Source organism: Embiotoca jacksoni, unplaced genomic scaffold (genome assembly GCF_022577435.1).
Source record: "Embiotoca jacksoni isolate LCO1_2020_lvr unplaced genomic scaffold, fEmbJac1.0.p SCAF_11, whole genome shotgun sequence".
Classification (NCBI taxonomy): Eukaryota; Metazoa; Chordata; class Actinopteri; family Embiotocidae; genus Embiotoca; species Embiotoca jacksoni.
The window spans coordinates 8,220,526-8,238,448 of record NW_027185241.1 but is presented as its reverse complement, the minus strand read 5'-3'; the positions used below and the strand labels follow the sequence as shown (position 1 = coordinate 8,238,448).

The window sequence follows — 17,923 nt, the reverse complement described above, 5'->3', positions numbered from 1 at the left end:
CACATACACACTCCTCCCACTCACCGCTGAGTTTCCTGTTGCAGCTGCGCAAGCTGGTGCAGACGCCTTAGAGCCTTCTCCTGTTTGCGCTGGTCCTTCCATGATTTTGAGGCCACGTTACGAGCAAACTCTCTGTGCTTGAGTTCCTTCAGCCTCTGCAGGAAGTGGAAATAAAGAGGGGTAGAAGGAGGGACAGAAAGAGTATGTGGATGGCAGGGGGTAATGAGGAAGATGGGAGATGCAAGAGAAGGACAAAGAGGAGACGAGAGAGTAGGGAGAGATTAGTTTTCGGAAGCTGTCTCTGCAGGCAGCTGTCTTTCAAACCAAACACATCAGTCAGCTGTGTTTGCAGATGTTCTCCTCCAAACTCATGTCCAATTAACTCCATTCAGCCTGGAGGAAAGTGTATTTCCTTCAACACACAGCTTGAGACCAAACACAGTGCATGTAATGAATAGCAGATTAAAGACGCAGTTGACTTGAGTGGCTTGAGTGATTTAATGATGATGATACTCTTTCTGGGCTATTCGACTGCCTTTTTTCTCTTTGCTCAGTCTCCTTCAATCCAGTTACCTGTCACTGAATTTTTCTTAAATATAATCAACTCTTTTTACAGTCATCACAGCGTGGTTTAAAAGAACTTCTCATTCAATGACATCTGCTTTTGAGCTGCAGAGTACCAAAGCAATTAGTGTATCGATGTTAGAATTACTTGTCACCAAACACAGAGACTAAGCCTTCAAGGCTGTACAGGCCAAAGATTTCCTTCTGAAAAGTGCTGGATAATTGTAGGTGCTGAATTTGTGTGTGTCTGTCTATGTGAGTGAGAGCATTTCAGACACACATAAAAACAAGTGCAGGAAACACAAGGCAGAAAAAACAATGCCATAGTTAGTGATTCCATTATGAGCAAACTGGTGGGTCTTTACCCGCATTAAATTGCAGGGAAGTTAATAATAAGCAAATGTTTGTGCATGTGTGTTTTTTGTGTGTATTTGTGTGAAACTATATGTGTATTGCCATAGGTGTGCCAGTCCTCTCAGGGAAACAATGATTCACGCCGCTCTCTTCAGTTTCCTTTTCTGACACACTTTAATCCCTCCTTTATCCATGCTTGGCAGGTGTGTGTGTGTGTGTGTGTGTGTGTGTGTGTGTGTGTGTGTGTGTGTGTGACTGTTGGTGTGTTTCTTTTTGTCTGTGTCTGTGTATGTCTGAAGGGTAAGGAGAGACTTGTGAGTTTGGGAATACCTGCAGTATCGTGCATCCCCATCCTTCCTATCTTACTCCCTCTTTCCAGTATATTATACTTCAGCGTACAATCCACCCTTGGCTTATAAATGGTTGTTTACTTTATATATTTGTGAACATATCCTGTTGTATACGTTTCATTGGATTACACCACACTCACTTTTTGATTATGTTGTGTTATTATCCACCCATACAATACGTATCGCACACACACATGCACACATCAGATTAGCCCCTCAGACATCAGATTTATTTATACACTCACTCTCTTTCACACCCAGATCTTATGCAGGAGCTGACAGTTGTCAGGTTAATCTCAGCTGAGTCTTACACAAGCTGGTGTCTTTTTACATTATCGCTCGATGCTTAACATCCCACTGTCAGCTCACTGAAGATAGCATTAAGTGTGTGCCACTGGAGCAGCACTTGTTGGTTTGTATCCCTTAAACATGTGAGTCTTTCCTCTGGATTGCTTGTGCATTTTAGAAGTGTGCAATCATATGAGTGTGTGTGTTTGTTAGTGTTAAAGATAGGAAGCTTTAAATGGTTTTGATGCCAAACTCATTTTATGGGAAATATTAATCTTGTTCGCGCACATAGGCATACCTAATGAACTACTGTGGATGGCGGCAGGCAGAGGGAGGAGGAAAGGAGGAAAAAAAGATCAGAGTTGTCGTACTGTAACTGTCTCTGGCAATGGGTGTGAGAGAGAGAGAGCAGTCTGTAATAGGTGTAATATATGAGGATGAATACTTCCTACTTCCTCTTGCATTTGCACTCTTCCAGGTTATTGTTCTCTCTTAAAACAGGTCCCACTGCAGGCAAACCTGTAGCTATATTTAGAGCCCAACAAAATATTGCATGGAGAACCACTTTCACTGAGCACATAGAAGCTATATTTCTGTTTCCTTCTTTAAAGTGGATACTTTTGTCTTCAAAGATGATGTCATGTCCCTAACAGCAGGAAGTGATAATATGCCTACTCTCCAACATGCCAGTCTTACTATGTGCTGTGAAGCTCAATGCGTCTGTCAAAGCCTCGATCAATATTCCTTTAGATGTGTTAAGGAGTGCTCAAGCTGAGGCAACTATGGATGAGTCAGAGTTGATTCATATCCACTCGCGCCTTAGAATGAAGGATGGTGTGTTCTTAGGTAATGTGAGAGTGGCAATGCTAATGGGCTGATTTTTCTTTTATTTAAAAGGGAGTGTAATTCTGTTGTAATGAGAGATTTCTGTAATCAGCAGTAAATGCTGATAAAGCCCTGTGTTCAGACATGTTTATCCCTGAATCGATGACAGGCAAAGGAGACAGAGCAAACGCAATCAGCTTCCTTTCTCCAAAGCCAATACTCCTGCAGGGGAACTGTCTTCAGCTAGAATTTCATCTGTTGTCTGCTCTGTAGGCAGAGTGTGCATGCACTCCTGTATTTGTGTGTGTGTGTTCCTACAGCGCCAGTGGCTACTGTCAGCTCAGTGCCTCATGCAGCTCGTTTCATGTGCCTGCCGCTGGCTAAAACAAAGCATTAGCATTGGCCTGCAGTTGGTTCAATTCATTTTCAAAGAACAATGACAGAGGAGGAACAGTCTTATTTAATGTTTATTTCATGATGCATAGTGTGGGCGTTCAGAAGTGGGAAGCTGCTTGGCTTGGTTGAGAGATTTCCCGTGTTTGAGGACGTGTGTGTACACGGGTAACTGCATGTCTGTGTGTTGGAGCATGTGAGTGTATGTCTTGGCATGACAACAGATAGCTGAAGTAGAATGAGCTATCGGCAGAACCTTCAGCTTGTTAGTCCAGAGTGGAGGTTGTGTATGAAAATGGATGTGAAAGCAGAATGCAGGAGAAAACCTGCTGCCGGGGCTTTTTCTAATGGTCCATTGGCCTCCTCTTGTCCAAACCGGAATAACAAAATCATGTTTGCGCTTTGACTAATAGCTCCATGTTTTATTTGGTGCTGAATATTTATTTTGCTTTTGAAGGAAGTACAAATTGATGAATAATGTGAATTTTAGCAGCAACCTTATGTACCACATACATACAAATAAACTGCTCTGAATATTGAACAAGAGAAAAAAAGGAATCTTGTATCACAAATTTGGGCTTTAAAAAATCCTATAGAATTGAAATACAGCACAGATTATGAGCTGGTTTCATTCTGGTAGTTGCTGTGGTTGCTCTTTTTGAACATATTATTTTAGTAACTTTATTTTTTATGCAATATTAATGCAATCCTTTGTTTTGGGATTCTGCAGACACACTTGACATTGTTTAATCACATTGGTACTTGATGACTTTACTTGAATTTATGAAATATGCTTTGCTTTCAATAATCCACTAAAGAAAATAACTCTTGGAGTTCTCAAAGATGTTTGATCTAAAACATGTTTAAATAATCTTTACATATCTTTTGAGTATGTGACTCATGTTGACATTCTTTTTTACATAATCACATACCCTCTAAATTCCAAATAAATCTATTTCAACTTCTGTTATTGGAGTTGTATAACATTGGTTAATAATGGTTCTGAAAACACATCATTTAGTTTGATCTCACTGAGGTCATATGTAATATCACTATCTAGGATACAATTGTGCATGTCTTGACTAATGTTCAAGCAAGGAAAAGTAAAAATATTATACAAATAAAGATTTTTTTTTTCATGGAAAACCCATATAGCAGATACAATTTAAATTATTTTCTCATTTGGTGCATGCCCAATTTGGAAAAGTATATCAGCCTATTCTCATGTATCCGTCAAATACTGAAGATTTTTTAAAGCCGGGCATTAGCACGATGACCCCCTGAGTCGAAGAAGAAGGTCATGTGCCAAAGTAGAAAGAGTGACAAAATCCTCATGGGGACTATATCAGGGGTGATAAGATGGCACAGAAACACAGGATTTTAACTCACAAGATCAGGGTTTGAGTCTGTGAAAGCAACTGTCAACATTGATCCAATTGAAGTAAGATAATAAAGTAAATTTACGTAATGTGCGTAGCCTACACAAAATAACATTTATAAGTAATGTAGTTCTTTGAACCCAAACCATGATCGTTTCCTAACTATAACCAAATAGTTTTTGGTGTCTAAACCTAAGGCACCTTGTCTGAGGGGTCAGCCGTCAGTCAGTCAGTATTTGATGCCCTGGGATAAATATATAATATATAAAATAAAATATATATTTTGTTTTTGCTTTTATTTGTTTTTTATTTACACAATCAGCATCTATGTCTGAGGGACCCCAAAATAATATCCACTGCCAACCAAACCCAAGGGATAATACTTTCTCATTTACAATTTTTATATAGTAACTTAGTTTCTTTTTTCATCTTTGCTATCAAAATAGAACACACAACAAAGGTTCCTTTTGATATTTTTGTGCCTCCTTTTTGCCTGCTATGGCTTAAATTACTCATGTTTAGAATCACTAAAATCAATTTAATCTATGAGTGAGTTAAAATACAAATCTAAAGTGTAAATGCAGTACTGTTTGTGTGTATAAACTCTATGTTTGATTATGTGTCTGCCAAGATTTGAGGTATATTCCACCTCAGTGTGTGTGCTTGTAAGAGATGATGCGATTGTCACACTCCTACTGTCACCTGCTGGGAAACTGTACCCAATGGGCAGGTTGACATGCAATGTAAAGTAGCTTTCCATCAACACACATAATCCTCACACACCCAAACTCGCTAACAAGAGATCATAAAAAAATGCCTGCTTATGTGTCTGCTGTCTGCTGCTACATTGTGTGTGTGTGTGTGTGTGTGTGTGTGTGTGTGTGTGTGTGTGTGTGTGTGTGTGTGTGTGTGTGTGTGTGTGTGTGTGTGTGTGTTGTGTTGTGTGTCAGACGCATCTCATCTACCTGTTTGTGTGCATGGTCGTAGGAGTTGATGTGGTTGTCAAACTCCTGGTGTCTGAGGTACTGCTTGTCACACAGCTCACAATAGAAAAGAGCCTTCAGATCCTCCACAGAGCAACCCAAAGCCCTCTCTGCGCATTCCTGGAGAAAAGGAGAGATGGAAAGAATGAGTGAAAGCATTGGCGGGATTGGGGAGGGGAGTCAAGATAAAGGCATAAACAGACAAAGACATAAAGGGTTAGGGGGGCAGAGACAGAAAGCATGAGAAGAGTAGGGAGAGGGATTGAGAGAATGGCAGATTGTTAGCCATTTAGAGCAAATCTGCATCCCAGAGAACGCAGCAATAATAGCCTCTACATGTGCTCTGCATAAAACTGTTAAACCGCTTCCCATTAAAGTACGCTGCCGCTACTGGAGGTTGGACAAAACCACTGAAGCCATGTTCTCATGGGAACTTGAGCCTGGAGACACATTTAATACAGCCGCTATAACAAAAATCTGTGTATGACTAAAATGGCAAATAGTCTGACAGCAGAGAGAAAAGCAGTTGACAGACAGAAAACCTAATGGACAACTTCGACTTGTACATTGGCAAAATTGTGCATGTGAAGAAAGTTATAGACAAATACACACATATCAAAGCAGGTAAATAGCACCTGGACAGACACCTGCAACGTGCAAATGGCACATGGACCTGAGGGGATAAATTGCTTGTCTGCATGCTCACATCAGCCACAGGGCTTTTTCTTTTTTTTTCTTTTTTTTTTAGGTCCAGAGACATGCACAGTGTTCTGTACAATGTATGTGTGTGCCTGTTTGTGTTTGTGTGTGAGTGTATGTGTGCATTCATGCCCTGCTTTCCTTCAGAATGTAATTTCCCCCAGGCTAGGGGCTGCCAATAAACACTATTGAATTCTGTTCTACACTGACATGATGGGAATTTAATTTGAGGTTGTCACTTCTTTCTCTCTTTCTCTCCTTCTGTGCTTCTTTCCTACCCTCTGTCCATCTACCACTCTTTCTCCCTCTCTTTGCTGTCCTAGACTTTTTATGCTCCGCTTTCGACTCGCTCCTTTTCTGCTTTACTTTATCTCCTGTTTTATCCCTTCTATCTGACCCTTTCTCCCTTTCTGGTGTGCTCTTTTTCCGTTTGGTGAAGCCTGGGTCATGCAGTGACAGTCAATTGGCCCCAATTTGCTTCTGTAATATGCCTGCACACAGGAACAGAGGTGAGAGGAAAAGAAATGGAGAGGAGGATGCAGGCAAGAAGAGAGGCCTGCCTTTCCTCACAGACACACCATCAGTTGCTATCTGCTAGTGCTATACCCAGGCAATTTTTAACTGCACACACACACACACACACACACACACACACACACACACACACACACACACACACACACACACACACACACACACACACACACACACACACACACACACACAGGTAAAGAAATTGTCCTTCCTCTGACCAGTTCCATACACAGGTATAGGCTTGTTGTCAGAATAGGATAAGGGGAGGCTGAAGAAAAGAGGCAGACAGGACTCTCCAATACTAAAACCAACAGAGAGGTAACTAATATACATTGACGTGTGTATGTGTGAGGCATGGTATTGATTTGCCTTGCAGGCTTAAGTCACTCCCAGAGAATGATCCAATCACCCAGAGCGGCCTTCATTTGAGTTCCACCGGGGTGATGAGATTGAGATAATGAATGCTGCGTATTTGTGAACTTTAAAGCTTATGCAAGATTACATAGGAACTGTGTAAGCGCATGCCTGTACATTGTGTATGTTCCTGTGTGCGCTCACCTTTGTAGTGCTGAACCTTTTCTTCTCACCTCTGCGTTCTGTCAGGATAATTATTTTTAACAATGAAAAATATGAACAGAAAGAGGGATGTACGTACGTGAGAAAAGGTGTGAACGCATCAAAGCAGAAATATGTGCTTGTGCTTGTGTGTGTGTGTGTGTGTGTGTGTGTGTGTGTGTGTGTGTGTGTGTGTGTGTGTGTGTGTGTGTGTGTGTGTGTGTGTGTGTGTGTGCGTGTGTGTGTGTCTGAACTCAGAAGCCATTTGTTTATGTCAGGGACATCCTGACAAGCGATTGCCCATTTTTCTGTTAAATAACCTACTAAAATTAAACATAAGAGCTTTCATTTACTTTAAATGTACACACCTCATGAATTCTACATACCCTTATGCACCAACATGCATAGACAGACAGAAATCCATCTCAACATTTAGCACACACACACACACACACACACACACACACACACACACACACACACACACACACACACACACACACACACACACACACACACACACACACACACACACACACACTTATGTATGCACAGTCACACACATTTTGTCAACCTGATATACCAGTGCCAAATTAATCTAGACCTCAATTTATCTCAGAAGCATAAATCTGTTTGCAGAATAAGCACAACGGATATATCTGCAGACCGGAATGGACAGTGATTGTTTGCATGATTATGTGTGAGTGTTTGTACAGGGCTGCGAATGTGAATTATGTTTCCATGCCTTTTTTTTTTCTCCTTTTCGCTTGTCCTCAATTCATAGAAGTTCCATTTTATCCCACTGCTAAAATTGTGCCACAAATAAGAGTCGTTATGGACCATAACCGGAGTTTCAGGCACACACGCGTGTAATTTAATGTCTTGAGCTACTGTGGAAATGAACTGGTCACGCTTAAAGTGTTTTACAGACGTGGTCTGTCAGCATTCAGTAATGTGTGCAGTGAAAACTAATGATATACAATATGTACATGAAAAACTCTTCAGAAACAAAAAGTCCCTTGAGGAACTGCTGGGTTTTCTGCAGATTCCTACTGTGGCAGCACCATTCTGATGCAATCACCCTGTTACTGCCATCGGTCCTGTTCAAACTGCCCCCTTGTTTATTTTTTTATTTTCTGTAAATATTTTGTGATGACTGTTACAACATATAAAATCAAAATGTTCAATTTGTAGGTGTGACCTCACTGCAGAGACTGTAAAGAGACTAACCAAAGGGTTTCAAGAATTGTTTGTCTTGTGATTTACATTTAAGACTGCTGATCAGCACAGAGACTCAATAAATAATTATATTAACAGTCATAACTCAACTTATACTAACGTCTTGATCTTGATTCAAAGTAAGCTGGAATTTTCAAGGACACAGATATAAATCTTTGAGGTCAGGTTTATATTGAAAGTATTCTGTTCACTAGATTACTGTCCATCAACTCTCTATTTCATTGTGCTGTTTTCTATCTCTCTTCTTTAAAAAAAAAGAAAAAAGATATAGATATACATATGTCACTCTGAAACTTCTATCACACCAAACCATGCAGATCATACCAAGAAAGAGTGCATTCTTTTTTGGGATATTTTTACAGTAAATCATGACTTAAATATGGTTTACTGTGTATTTTGTTTGTTTAAGCAGTTTTTAATAAAAACATAAATAAAAAAAAAGACAACATGTTTGAAAACCATATGAAGATTAATTTCAGGCTCAGAGTGATAAACAATGAGGGAAAAGTGTTCTTTTAATTTGCAGTCTACATGACTGACATGATAATTAGTTATTAGTAATGAATTACCTTCAAATAAAGAATAAAATAGTGTTCAGACGCTTACTGCACTTGAGCTAAATTGTTTCTCTCATCTCACTGGTCACTTTCTTGTTGGTTGTAATTAAATATTAAACAGCATTTTCATGGATTGCTGGACTAAACCTAGAGCGAGTGCGAGGGATGAGTTTTGAGGTTTACAGACTCATATTTTAGTAAAGTAACTCCAACACAGTATTTTGAGAGCTTTCTGCCTCCTTGTTAAAACAAGATGTTTGGATGAGACTTCATAAAGGGAGAGATCATTAAAATTGTAGGCTTAACTGAGGGAGAGAGAGGTTTTATTTGATGGAGGGATTAGAGTGGCCAAATAATAAAACATCTATGCTTAGAGAATGTACAGATTTTTATATAAAGATACTGTTTTTTTAAATTTTTTTTCGCTGAGTAGGTTTGGAGGATTAAATAAAGTTTTATTTTGCACATTACTCTATGTTTTCTTTCCCCTCTCTCTTCCTTTGCATGTTTATCAGTACTTGAGTAATGTTTGAAGAAGAGTGAGAATTTAAGCCTCCTCAGACTTATTAAATATGTTGGCTGCGACATACTGGGATGTAACCGATCAGATGTGATAATTGTTAACAGCATTGCAATACAAGTTTTAATTGCAATCTTGTTTTAGTATGAAATTCAAAACACATTAAATCTAGCTGAAAAAAATAGGACGAAACAACACTCGGCATGCATAATAAATCCAGAGAGAGAGAAAGCAAGCCCAGTAGCAACACAGCTGATAGCAACGGATTCTCTCTGTTCAAATATATTAACATCCACTGAAGAAAAATTATACTGCAGAAGGTTATAAAGAATAAGGTAAAAACTTTATGAATGTGGCTAACTTCGAAGAAACTATGGTTAAAGTAACAGAGTTGCAGAGCTGATACAATCACAGGTCATACAAGGTTATATGGCAATTAGCAGTGTGTCTATTACTATTTCTAATAATCTTATTTTATTGCTTAACTCCAGTTAATTTAAATGTAATTGGTATTACGATAGTGTAATACATGTGCCAGTGCACTAGAGGGCAGCGTGTCAGTATCACAGCCTTGCCTCATGAGGCGTCAAAACCCTAGCCTGGCTCCGCCAGACTATTGCTCACAGCTTCAATCTTCTTTGCTATGATTTCTGTAAAGCCTGTTCACATTACCGTTATCACAGCCACTCTGAAGGGCGGACAAATCGTCCGTATCGAGCGTAGCCAGACCCGTATATTCAAATAGTCAATTTGCATCTGGTAACACCAGACTATCAAAAACCATGTGTTTTTGGTCAACAAATACATGTAGAAAAGCGTGTGGTTAGGGTCAGGAAAAAAACAAAACATCCACTATCAACCTTGGCTGCCTGTATTATAACTTCTGCTACCCCACCAGCCTCAATATAAGGACGTCATGTCTGTATACTTCATCACATGACATCCGTCAAAACGACCTTGCTCAGTTGATGCGACTTCTTCTCACGCTGAGGTAACGCCAGGTGTTACATAAACGTATTGCCCTCTCGTGGACTCGCAGGTGTATTAACCACTTTGCCATGATACCGGGCTGGTTAATTGAATGTTGTAACAAAGTCTATATATGTTGATTATTTTTATTACTCACAAAACCTGCTCAATGATACAGTTGTTTGTAATTCACATTTATAGTCAATTTAAGTATTTTTAGTAGTATGCAATTTACTCGCTACTTGTTATCTGGTGTTATCTCGCTGACTGTAGATTTTTTTTTCTCTCCCACTCGTCAGAGGGGTTTAAATGGTAAAACAACTGCAAGAATGGTATTACAATAAGTTAAAAGACCATAGAATATCCACCCATTCAGCATTCAGGAGGTGAAGACAGAGAGAAGAGAAGAGTGATGTGGGGACAAACTGTAAAGAGGAGATAGTTATGAATTCAGAGAACTCCTAATTGCTACTGCCTTGTTAGAACAATTCAATAAACAATTCACAACTGTTTATCAAGCCCAATTAAGTCTTTAATTATCTTCAGCTATAATTATCACCCTAACTTGCAGTCACTGCAATGAATAGAAACAATTCAATTTGTGGAAAAGAAATAATTTAGCAAATCTTGTTTCCTCTGCCCCTCTTTCTCCGTGTATTTACATGTATCTGCCTCCCTGTCTTCTTTTCTACCCATCTTTGAAGTGTTCCTGTGATTTTTTTTTCCATCAGACACACATGCAGTCACACACACAAGTGGAGAGACTCTGGCAGTGGGAGAGTCACGTGTGATTTCTTGCTATTCTTCTGTGGCCATTGACAACTGACCTGAGGGCTAAATTGCTTGTTACCATAATGACCTGTAGATCTCAGTGGCAGACATGCTTGTGCACATGCACACACACACACACACACACACACACACACACACACACACACACACACACACACACACACACACACACACACACACACACACACACACACACAGGCTGCTGAACAGAATAGCTGAGTGTTAATGAGCTGATATTTGCAGCCCTAATGCATCTCCCTTGACTGTCTTTAATATGCCTCCATGGTCTGTACCCACCCATTTATTCATTTGATGTGTGTGTATACATTCGCATGTACGTCTTGTATTTTTGTCTATGTGCTACTATGTTGTAGTGTGTGTGTGTGTGTGTGTGTGTGTGTGTGTGTGTGTGTGTGTGTGTGTGTGTGTGTGTGTGTGTGTGTGTGTGTGTGTGTGTATGTGTGTGTGTGTGTGTGTTTGTGTGTCTTTGTTTGCTTCAGATCATTACAGCCAGTTAGAAGTATGGCCAAAACAAGTAGTGTACAGAGTGACCGTAGCCAAAATCACAGATGTGTTGACCGTAGACATAGTCATTAGGGTTTTCTTACAGCCAAAAGGACAGATGTGTCAGTACCAATGAGCGATGTCATTGCACACACTGCCAGAAAGCAACTCTGTGACTGAGACTCTGTAAGCGAAAATAAATCAGAAAATGAGACTACAACAAAAAGTGTTATTCAGGGAACTTGTCAGGTATGCCATGACTCATTGTGTGTAAGTGTACACTGTATGCTATCTCAAGCCCAGTCCTTGATATCACCAGTGATACCACAAAATATAACCAAATGTTCCATCTGACCTTTCAAGTTGAGCTGCATGCAAGGAACTAAGTAAATAGAGAATAAATTATAATTGCTTATGCGCCCTGTGCTCTTTGTTACCATGTTGAAATAAAGAGTGGATATGATCCTCAAACTAGTGGTCCTTTGTAGCTTCTGATTTAATGTTTGATTTTAAATTTAGATTTAGATTTAGATTCTCCACTTTAAATTTCTGCCGTGGATAATATGTCAACATATAACGAACATTGTTATACTGGCCTTGTACTCTCTCTATTTTATACTGCATTTGAATGAACCTCTGGGGATAAATTGCAAATTTCGAATTTCACATCAGATAAAATGTATGGGAGCTATTTAAAAAAAAAAAAACCTGATTACCTTGTCTGTAAGTTTAGGATCACTGATCTGCTGTACCCAAACCTGAAAAAAAATGACTTTTCATTAGATGGAATTCAGCATTTCCTACATTGAATATAAACATAGTAATGCTTAAGATTATACTTTAGCCTTGTAGTCATTGTTTTATTCTAATGTTGAAATACAGTCAAACAACTGAAAATGTGTTAGTATCATAATGCTTACAGGCAGCACAATATGTGCTGCTTTCACGCTTTGGTAAATGATGTTACAGTTGTACTGTAAAAAATAAATATGCTTTAAACACATCTGTTGGCTGCTGATAGATTTTAAGACCTAAACCTGTCCATAAAAAGGAGAAAGCTACAGTCTGGCATTTATACATAAAATGCAACTTAGCACATCCAAATATAAAAAGAAGATTAAAAAAATAATTAAAGAATTGTATTCAAAAGCCTCAAAATAACTGTACTGCTTTTGTCTGGGGCCATAAAGTAGGGAGCCCGTAACATCTACAAATTGCACTGCTCTCCTGTTGAAGCCATAAATCTATGATTAGTCACAAGGCCCAACCAAACGATCACTCAGCAAGCAATCAAAATTTAATTCCCTGTCCATCACAATGCAAGGCCAAAGAGCCCCTCAGCTGTCCACCCCTCCCTGCCTTCACTCTCGCTGTCTCTCTCTATTTTTCTTCCCCATTCAACAGGCCTACCTTGTTTTCACGGAGTTATTCATGCACTGTACCATTGATCAATCCTATTCCGTGCCACATTTAAAATCTGCCCACCTCTCAACATCCCCTCCTCCTCTCTCAATCTCTCTGTGTTCGTGCCAGCCAGAATACAATGTGAACTTCGTCTCCGGCTTGTGCAGCAGGATAACTTAAACTGATTCACCGGGGCAGAGCATAGCTTACAGACAAAAAAAAAAGACCCAAAAAAAAAAATCTGAGGACATCGTAAGACATTTTCCCCACTTGAACAAACATGACCCATAGTTTTTCTTTCCAGGCATTTTGTGGATTAAATTCCTGTTGGGTGGGATCAAAGGCAGAAACACGAAAGCGAGAATGCATGCATGAAAATTCCTGAAATGCCCAAGCGTTCTGCTAACGGGGGTCCCCTCTGTGTCCTTTAATGCATTTTTATGATCCTACCCCCCATTTACTCACTATGCCCTTCAGGGGCTGAAATTTGTTTCCCAAAAAGACGAAGTCTTTCTCCCCTGTCTTTCTTTGCATATCAATGAGGTCATCATATACTAATTACAAGACAACAAAGGATGGTGGGAATAATGAGGGGAGAGGGGAATTTTACTCTTTGTCTCGTCAATTTCTAAACACTTTAAGTATGTTTTGGATGTAGTCTGTTTTAAACTCTTGTTTTCCTCTTTGATTCTCCCCCTACAGTTTCTCTGAGGGGTAAAAATAAAACAAGAAGAGCCTCGGCTGGAGATCGGTGAGATCTGATCCTCTTATCATTTCACTGTCTCCTCTCCGATCACTCCCCGTTATTTCCCTCAGGTTTTTTTAATTTTGTTTTATTGTAGCCTTTTGTAATATTTCCTCTCTCTCGTATTGGTTTTCCTCTCTCTCATGCACTAAAAGCACTTGTCAGTTGTGTGTCCCTCTATCTATGTGCCTATCAGGCGCCTCTACTCTCTTGCTAAATGTCACCTCCAGTATTAAATGCTTTTTCTCTCCCAGCTGGCAGAAAAAAAATTGAATTATATGGACCATACACTCTTGACATTTAAATTACAGACGCAATTGAAAACCCTGCATGGATAAATCGATATGCAGCATTGCTAGGTTATCTCACACACACACACACACACACACACACACACACACACACACACACACACACACACACACACACACACACACACACATATCAAATACACATACTTCAAACTCATATGCTGTCTGTCACATTCCTGTCTGTCCAGACAATGCAGTTGACTGACAGCTTCAAAGAGGATTGAGTCTCTATCTGTTGATGTGATCTAACTCAGGCTGTAATCTGTCAGTGTGATGATGCAGATTAGAGGGAAAGACAAGTTAAGAAGATGGAGGTAATCAGTTTGGGAAGTGACAGATTTAAAGAACAGGATTAATGTGATCGAAGATTACACGCTACTCATAATGCTCGTCTAAGTCTCGCCAACTTCGAAATTTACAGATGAGGGGCAAGGACGGGTGCAAGAGAATGATGGGCTGCTGGTTATGATTGCGGATTCCTTTGAAGCTTTCCAGTTTCATATGTGTATATGTGTGTGTTCATTTTGTGTGGCTCATTTGTGCTACCAGGCGATAACATGAGTGTGTCCAATAAGAATGAGTGATCTTTTTTGTGGCATATAACCATACAAGTGTATGGATGGCTAATGATACTACATGCGACAAGGCTGAAATGAACTACTTGGGGACACGTGCACAGGACTCAGTGAATTTGCTCTGCGGTGCACATCAGTCCAACTTTGTGAGAGCTGGTTTTGCTGTACCATAAGATTGTGTAGCAGTTAAGACCCTGTGCTGTCCAGGGATTGAAATCCCGCCAGGACTCTCTCTGCTTTCAACATCCTAGTCTGCCTCCTTCCATCTCCCCGCTCTCCATGTCTCTGTCTTTCTCTGGGTGTCCTCGCTATCATTCTTAACTTCTATCCAGCTCTCTGTATGGCTGCATTAGTATGTATGGCCGTGTAGCTAGGGGTTTAGAGGTTTATGTCTCCTAATAGACAGAGATTTGTCCTGTCACACCAACACCCACATACAGCTTACAGCGAGAGACAGAGGGAGAACGACTCCTTCCGCTCTGTGTGAGTGGAGGGTAGAGAAAGAACATTTATGTTCCTGTCTTATCTCCAGAGAGAAAGGTTCCATTTCTGTACAAATCATAAAGCTTTCATTTGTGGCTTCTCTTTTTTTCTCCCACGCTTTTCCATCTTCTTCTTCCCCCATCTCTTCCTCTTTTTTTTTTTTTTACCTATTTCTCTTCCTCTTTCACTCGTGATTGGATTAAGGCCAAAGAAACAGAGGAAGATGAGGAAGGTATAAGAGCTTATTAAGCATGTGAGAGGTGAGATGACATTAAGCCGTAAAGAAGGAGATAGAGGCAGAGGTGTGTGTGTGTGAGACCAGATGTGCAAGTGTGTGTGTGGGGGTGTGCCTGTACAGCACATTTCTGTATTCATCCCCAGAGAAGGTAGGGTGAGAAGAGGGAGGAAGTGAGGCGTTTAGCCGTGGAGCACTTTAATCAAGGGGCGAGCAATCCTGCATGACCCACTCTGTCATCCATTATTGATGCCTGCCTCAGCCAGGCTGATGAATCATTAAGCCACTCATCAGGCCTGGGAATTCTGCCTCCTCCTCGGCCGATGACACTCATTTACATAAATCACACGCTGCTATTTTTCACACGCTTTCACATAAACACAAACACACACCCACATCCAGCCGCACACACAAAGTTCATACATTTTGGCTTGCTCTGCGGTGTGCATGGCGCACTGTTTTTGCAAAGCTTTACCAAAAACACACATTGCTGTCATACATGGGAGAGGAAAGTTCATTTATAATTATACTGTTCAAGATGAGCACTCAGCAACTGCAACACCAGCATACCCAGAGATGAAAGACAATATGTTCCACATCCTCTGGACCTCACACTACATTTGTTTCCCTGTTGCTAGATGACAGACATGTTTTGCATATGTAATACAAACAACCAGATACAAACACATAGCTATAACCTTACATCAAGAGTTAGAAAAGAGAAAAGACACAAAAGGAGGCAGAGAGATGCAGATCTTATTGAGTTTGTGTTTACTTCTTGCCTCTGGGTTTTATGGCAGCAGAAAAGTGGAGACTCTTAGGGAAATTGATGAGTACCCATGGCATGCAGGCACACATGCACTCACACACACACACACACACACACACACACACACACACACACACACACACACACACACACACACACACACACACACACACACACACACACACACACACACACAATCTGCCCACACACTTCTTCTCATCTTTGTGGGGTTTCCCTTCGTCTCCTCTTCTTCTCCTCTCCTCTCCTGTCCCTCTATTCTCCTCTCCTCCTGCTGTTTCCATGTTTTCCCATTCACTGGTGTGACTAATCCCGTACCACAGGGTAAGAATATACCTCACAGCAAGGGTAAGAAGGCCCTACTGCAGACTCGTACAAAAATGGAGAAACAAAATCATGCCAAGCATACATACAAGAAGAGACAGAGGAAACAGGCACCCTGCCCGTACACAAGAGTTTTAGCCAATGGGTGGTAGCTGGAGGCTGCTTGCAGACCACTGTGATCCAACCATCCTGGCATCACGTAGCCGAACATTTCTGCACAGCGGTAAGCTGAACATCTCCAATCTGCTAAGCACAGGAATGCTGCTGCTCATGATAATTGCAGTGAGTTGTTTTCTCCATCACGGCTCATATGAAGACTGATTGAAGCAAATGGCATGAATTATTAGTGTCTGCATCATGGCTCACACTGCTGGTGGAGGTAAGTCTGATATAATTTGATGCATTGTTACTGATGCATGACTGACCCTGCGCTATCAGAATGTCCTAGAAGGTCCTATCTGCTGTAATACATAAACATGAGAGCACACCAGAATGAACACACAGGAGAACACACAAAATGTTATTATAATACTACATGCATTTCTGCCCTGCTTGTGCTGTTCCCCCCCCCCCTTCCTTTATGTGTATGCACATGTACATTATTAAAAGGTACACAGACATTTAAAAAAAGGTAATGGCTCAATAATACCATTTTTATCTTTTTATCTGAATCCTTGACCCTAACACTGACTTTTCCTCCACCTATTTTTATACTGGTTTGTCTGTCAGAGGTCAGAGGGGAAAGTTGAAAAGTCAGGGGCAAGAGAATGTGGCTGAGGCAGAAGAAACATGAAAGACTCCTTATTGATAACATTCTTTTTTTTTTTTTTTTTTTTATGAAATTGGATTATATTTTGATGATATGATATTTTTAAGATTTTCCATGTCAAAGTATTGACTGAATAAGATATAAATTCCTAAACGCTTCATTGAAAGATTAATTGTACCAACATGTGCCATCATAACAATAAAGAATACATCCCCATTTTTCAAGACAACCAACTTTCAACATCAGAACTAACAATTTATACATATACCATATAATAAGTTTTAAATAATGATGTAAGTCTTTCTGTTGTCTCAGTTGAGGCTATGACTTAAAGCGATCTGTATGATTGTATTGGGGTACACAGCAGTACAGTATGCACCATAACAGCCTTTTCTGTGCAAGGCACAGCAAGACAAAACATGAAAGCCTTGATCTTATGTCACTGAATTCAGGGAAGTAAAACTTGTTCAAATGCATTAAAATTCCTCTGCCACTTTGATCTATAAATGCAAAGTGCCTGCTCGACTTCTTTCAGTCGTAGTTATTTTTATAAATTGTCCTTATACACATGAAAAGTTGAAAAAAAAATGATGTGAAGATCAAGCTGAGAATGAAATCCAAGTTACTTTATTCAGAGGGAGCCCCTTGGTTTCTTTTAGGTTGGCAGTAATTCCTGGGCTTCTGCTCAGCAAGGAGATGCTGGTTCAGAGCCCCTCTTTCAGTGAGTCATCGTTCCTCCAGAGGAGAGATAATTAATTTGTCTGAGCTGCTCTTAACCCTGGCCT

At 40.2% G+C, this 17,923-nt stretch overlaps 1 protein-coding gene across 3 annotated transcripts in view; it reads right to left on the bottom strand.

Annotated features, from left to right (window-relative positions):
* LOC138194287 (G patch domain-containing protein 8) overlaps positions 1 to 17,923 on the bottom strand; it is a 32,176-nt gene that overhangs the window by 5,896 nt on the left and 8,357 nt on the right. For all 3 annotated transcript variants that reach the window (XM_069142905.1, XM_069142906.1, XM_069142907.1), the window contains 2 exons: positions 5,119 to 5,256; positions 25 to 155 (listed from right to left, as the gene is read on the bottom strand). In XM_069142905.1, coding sequence (XP_068999006.1) covers positions 25 to 155; positions 5,119 to 5,256 — 269 coding nt within the window. The remainder of the gene's footprint in view (positions 1 to 24; positions 156 to 5,118; positions 5,257 to 17,923) is intronic.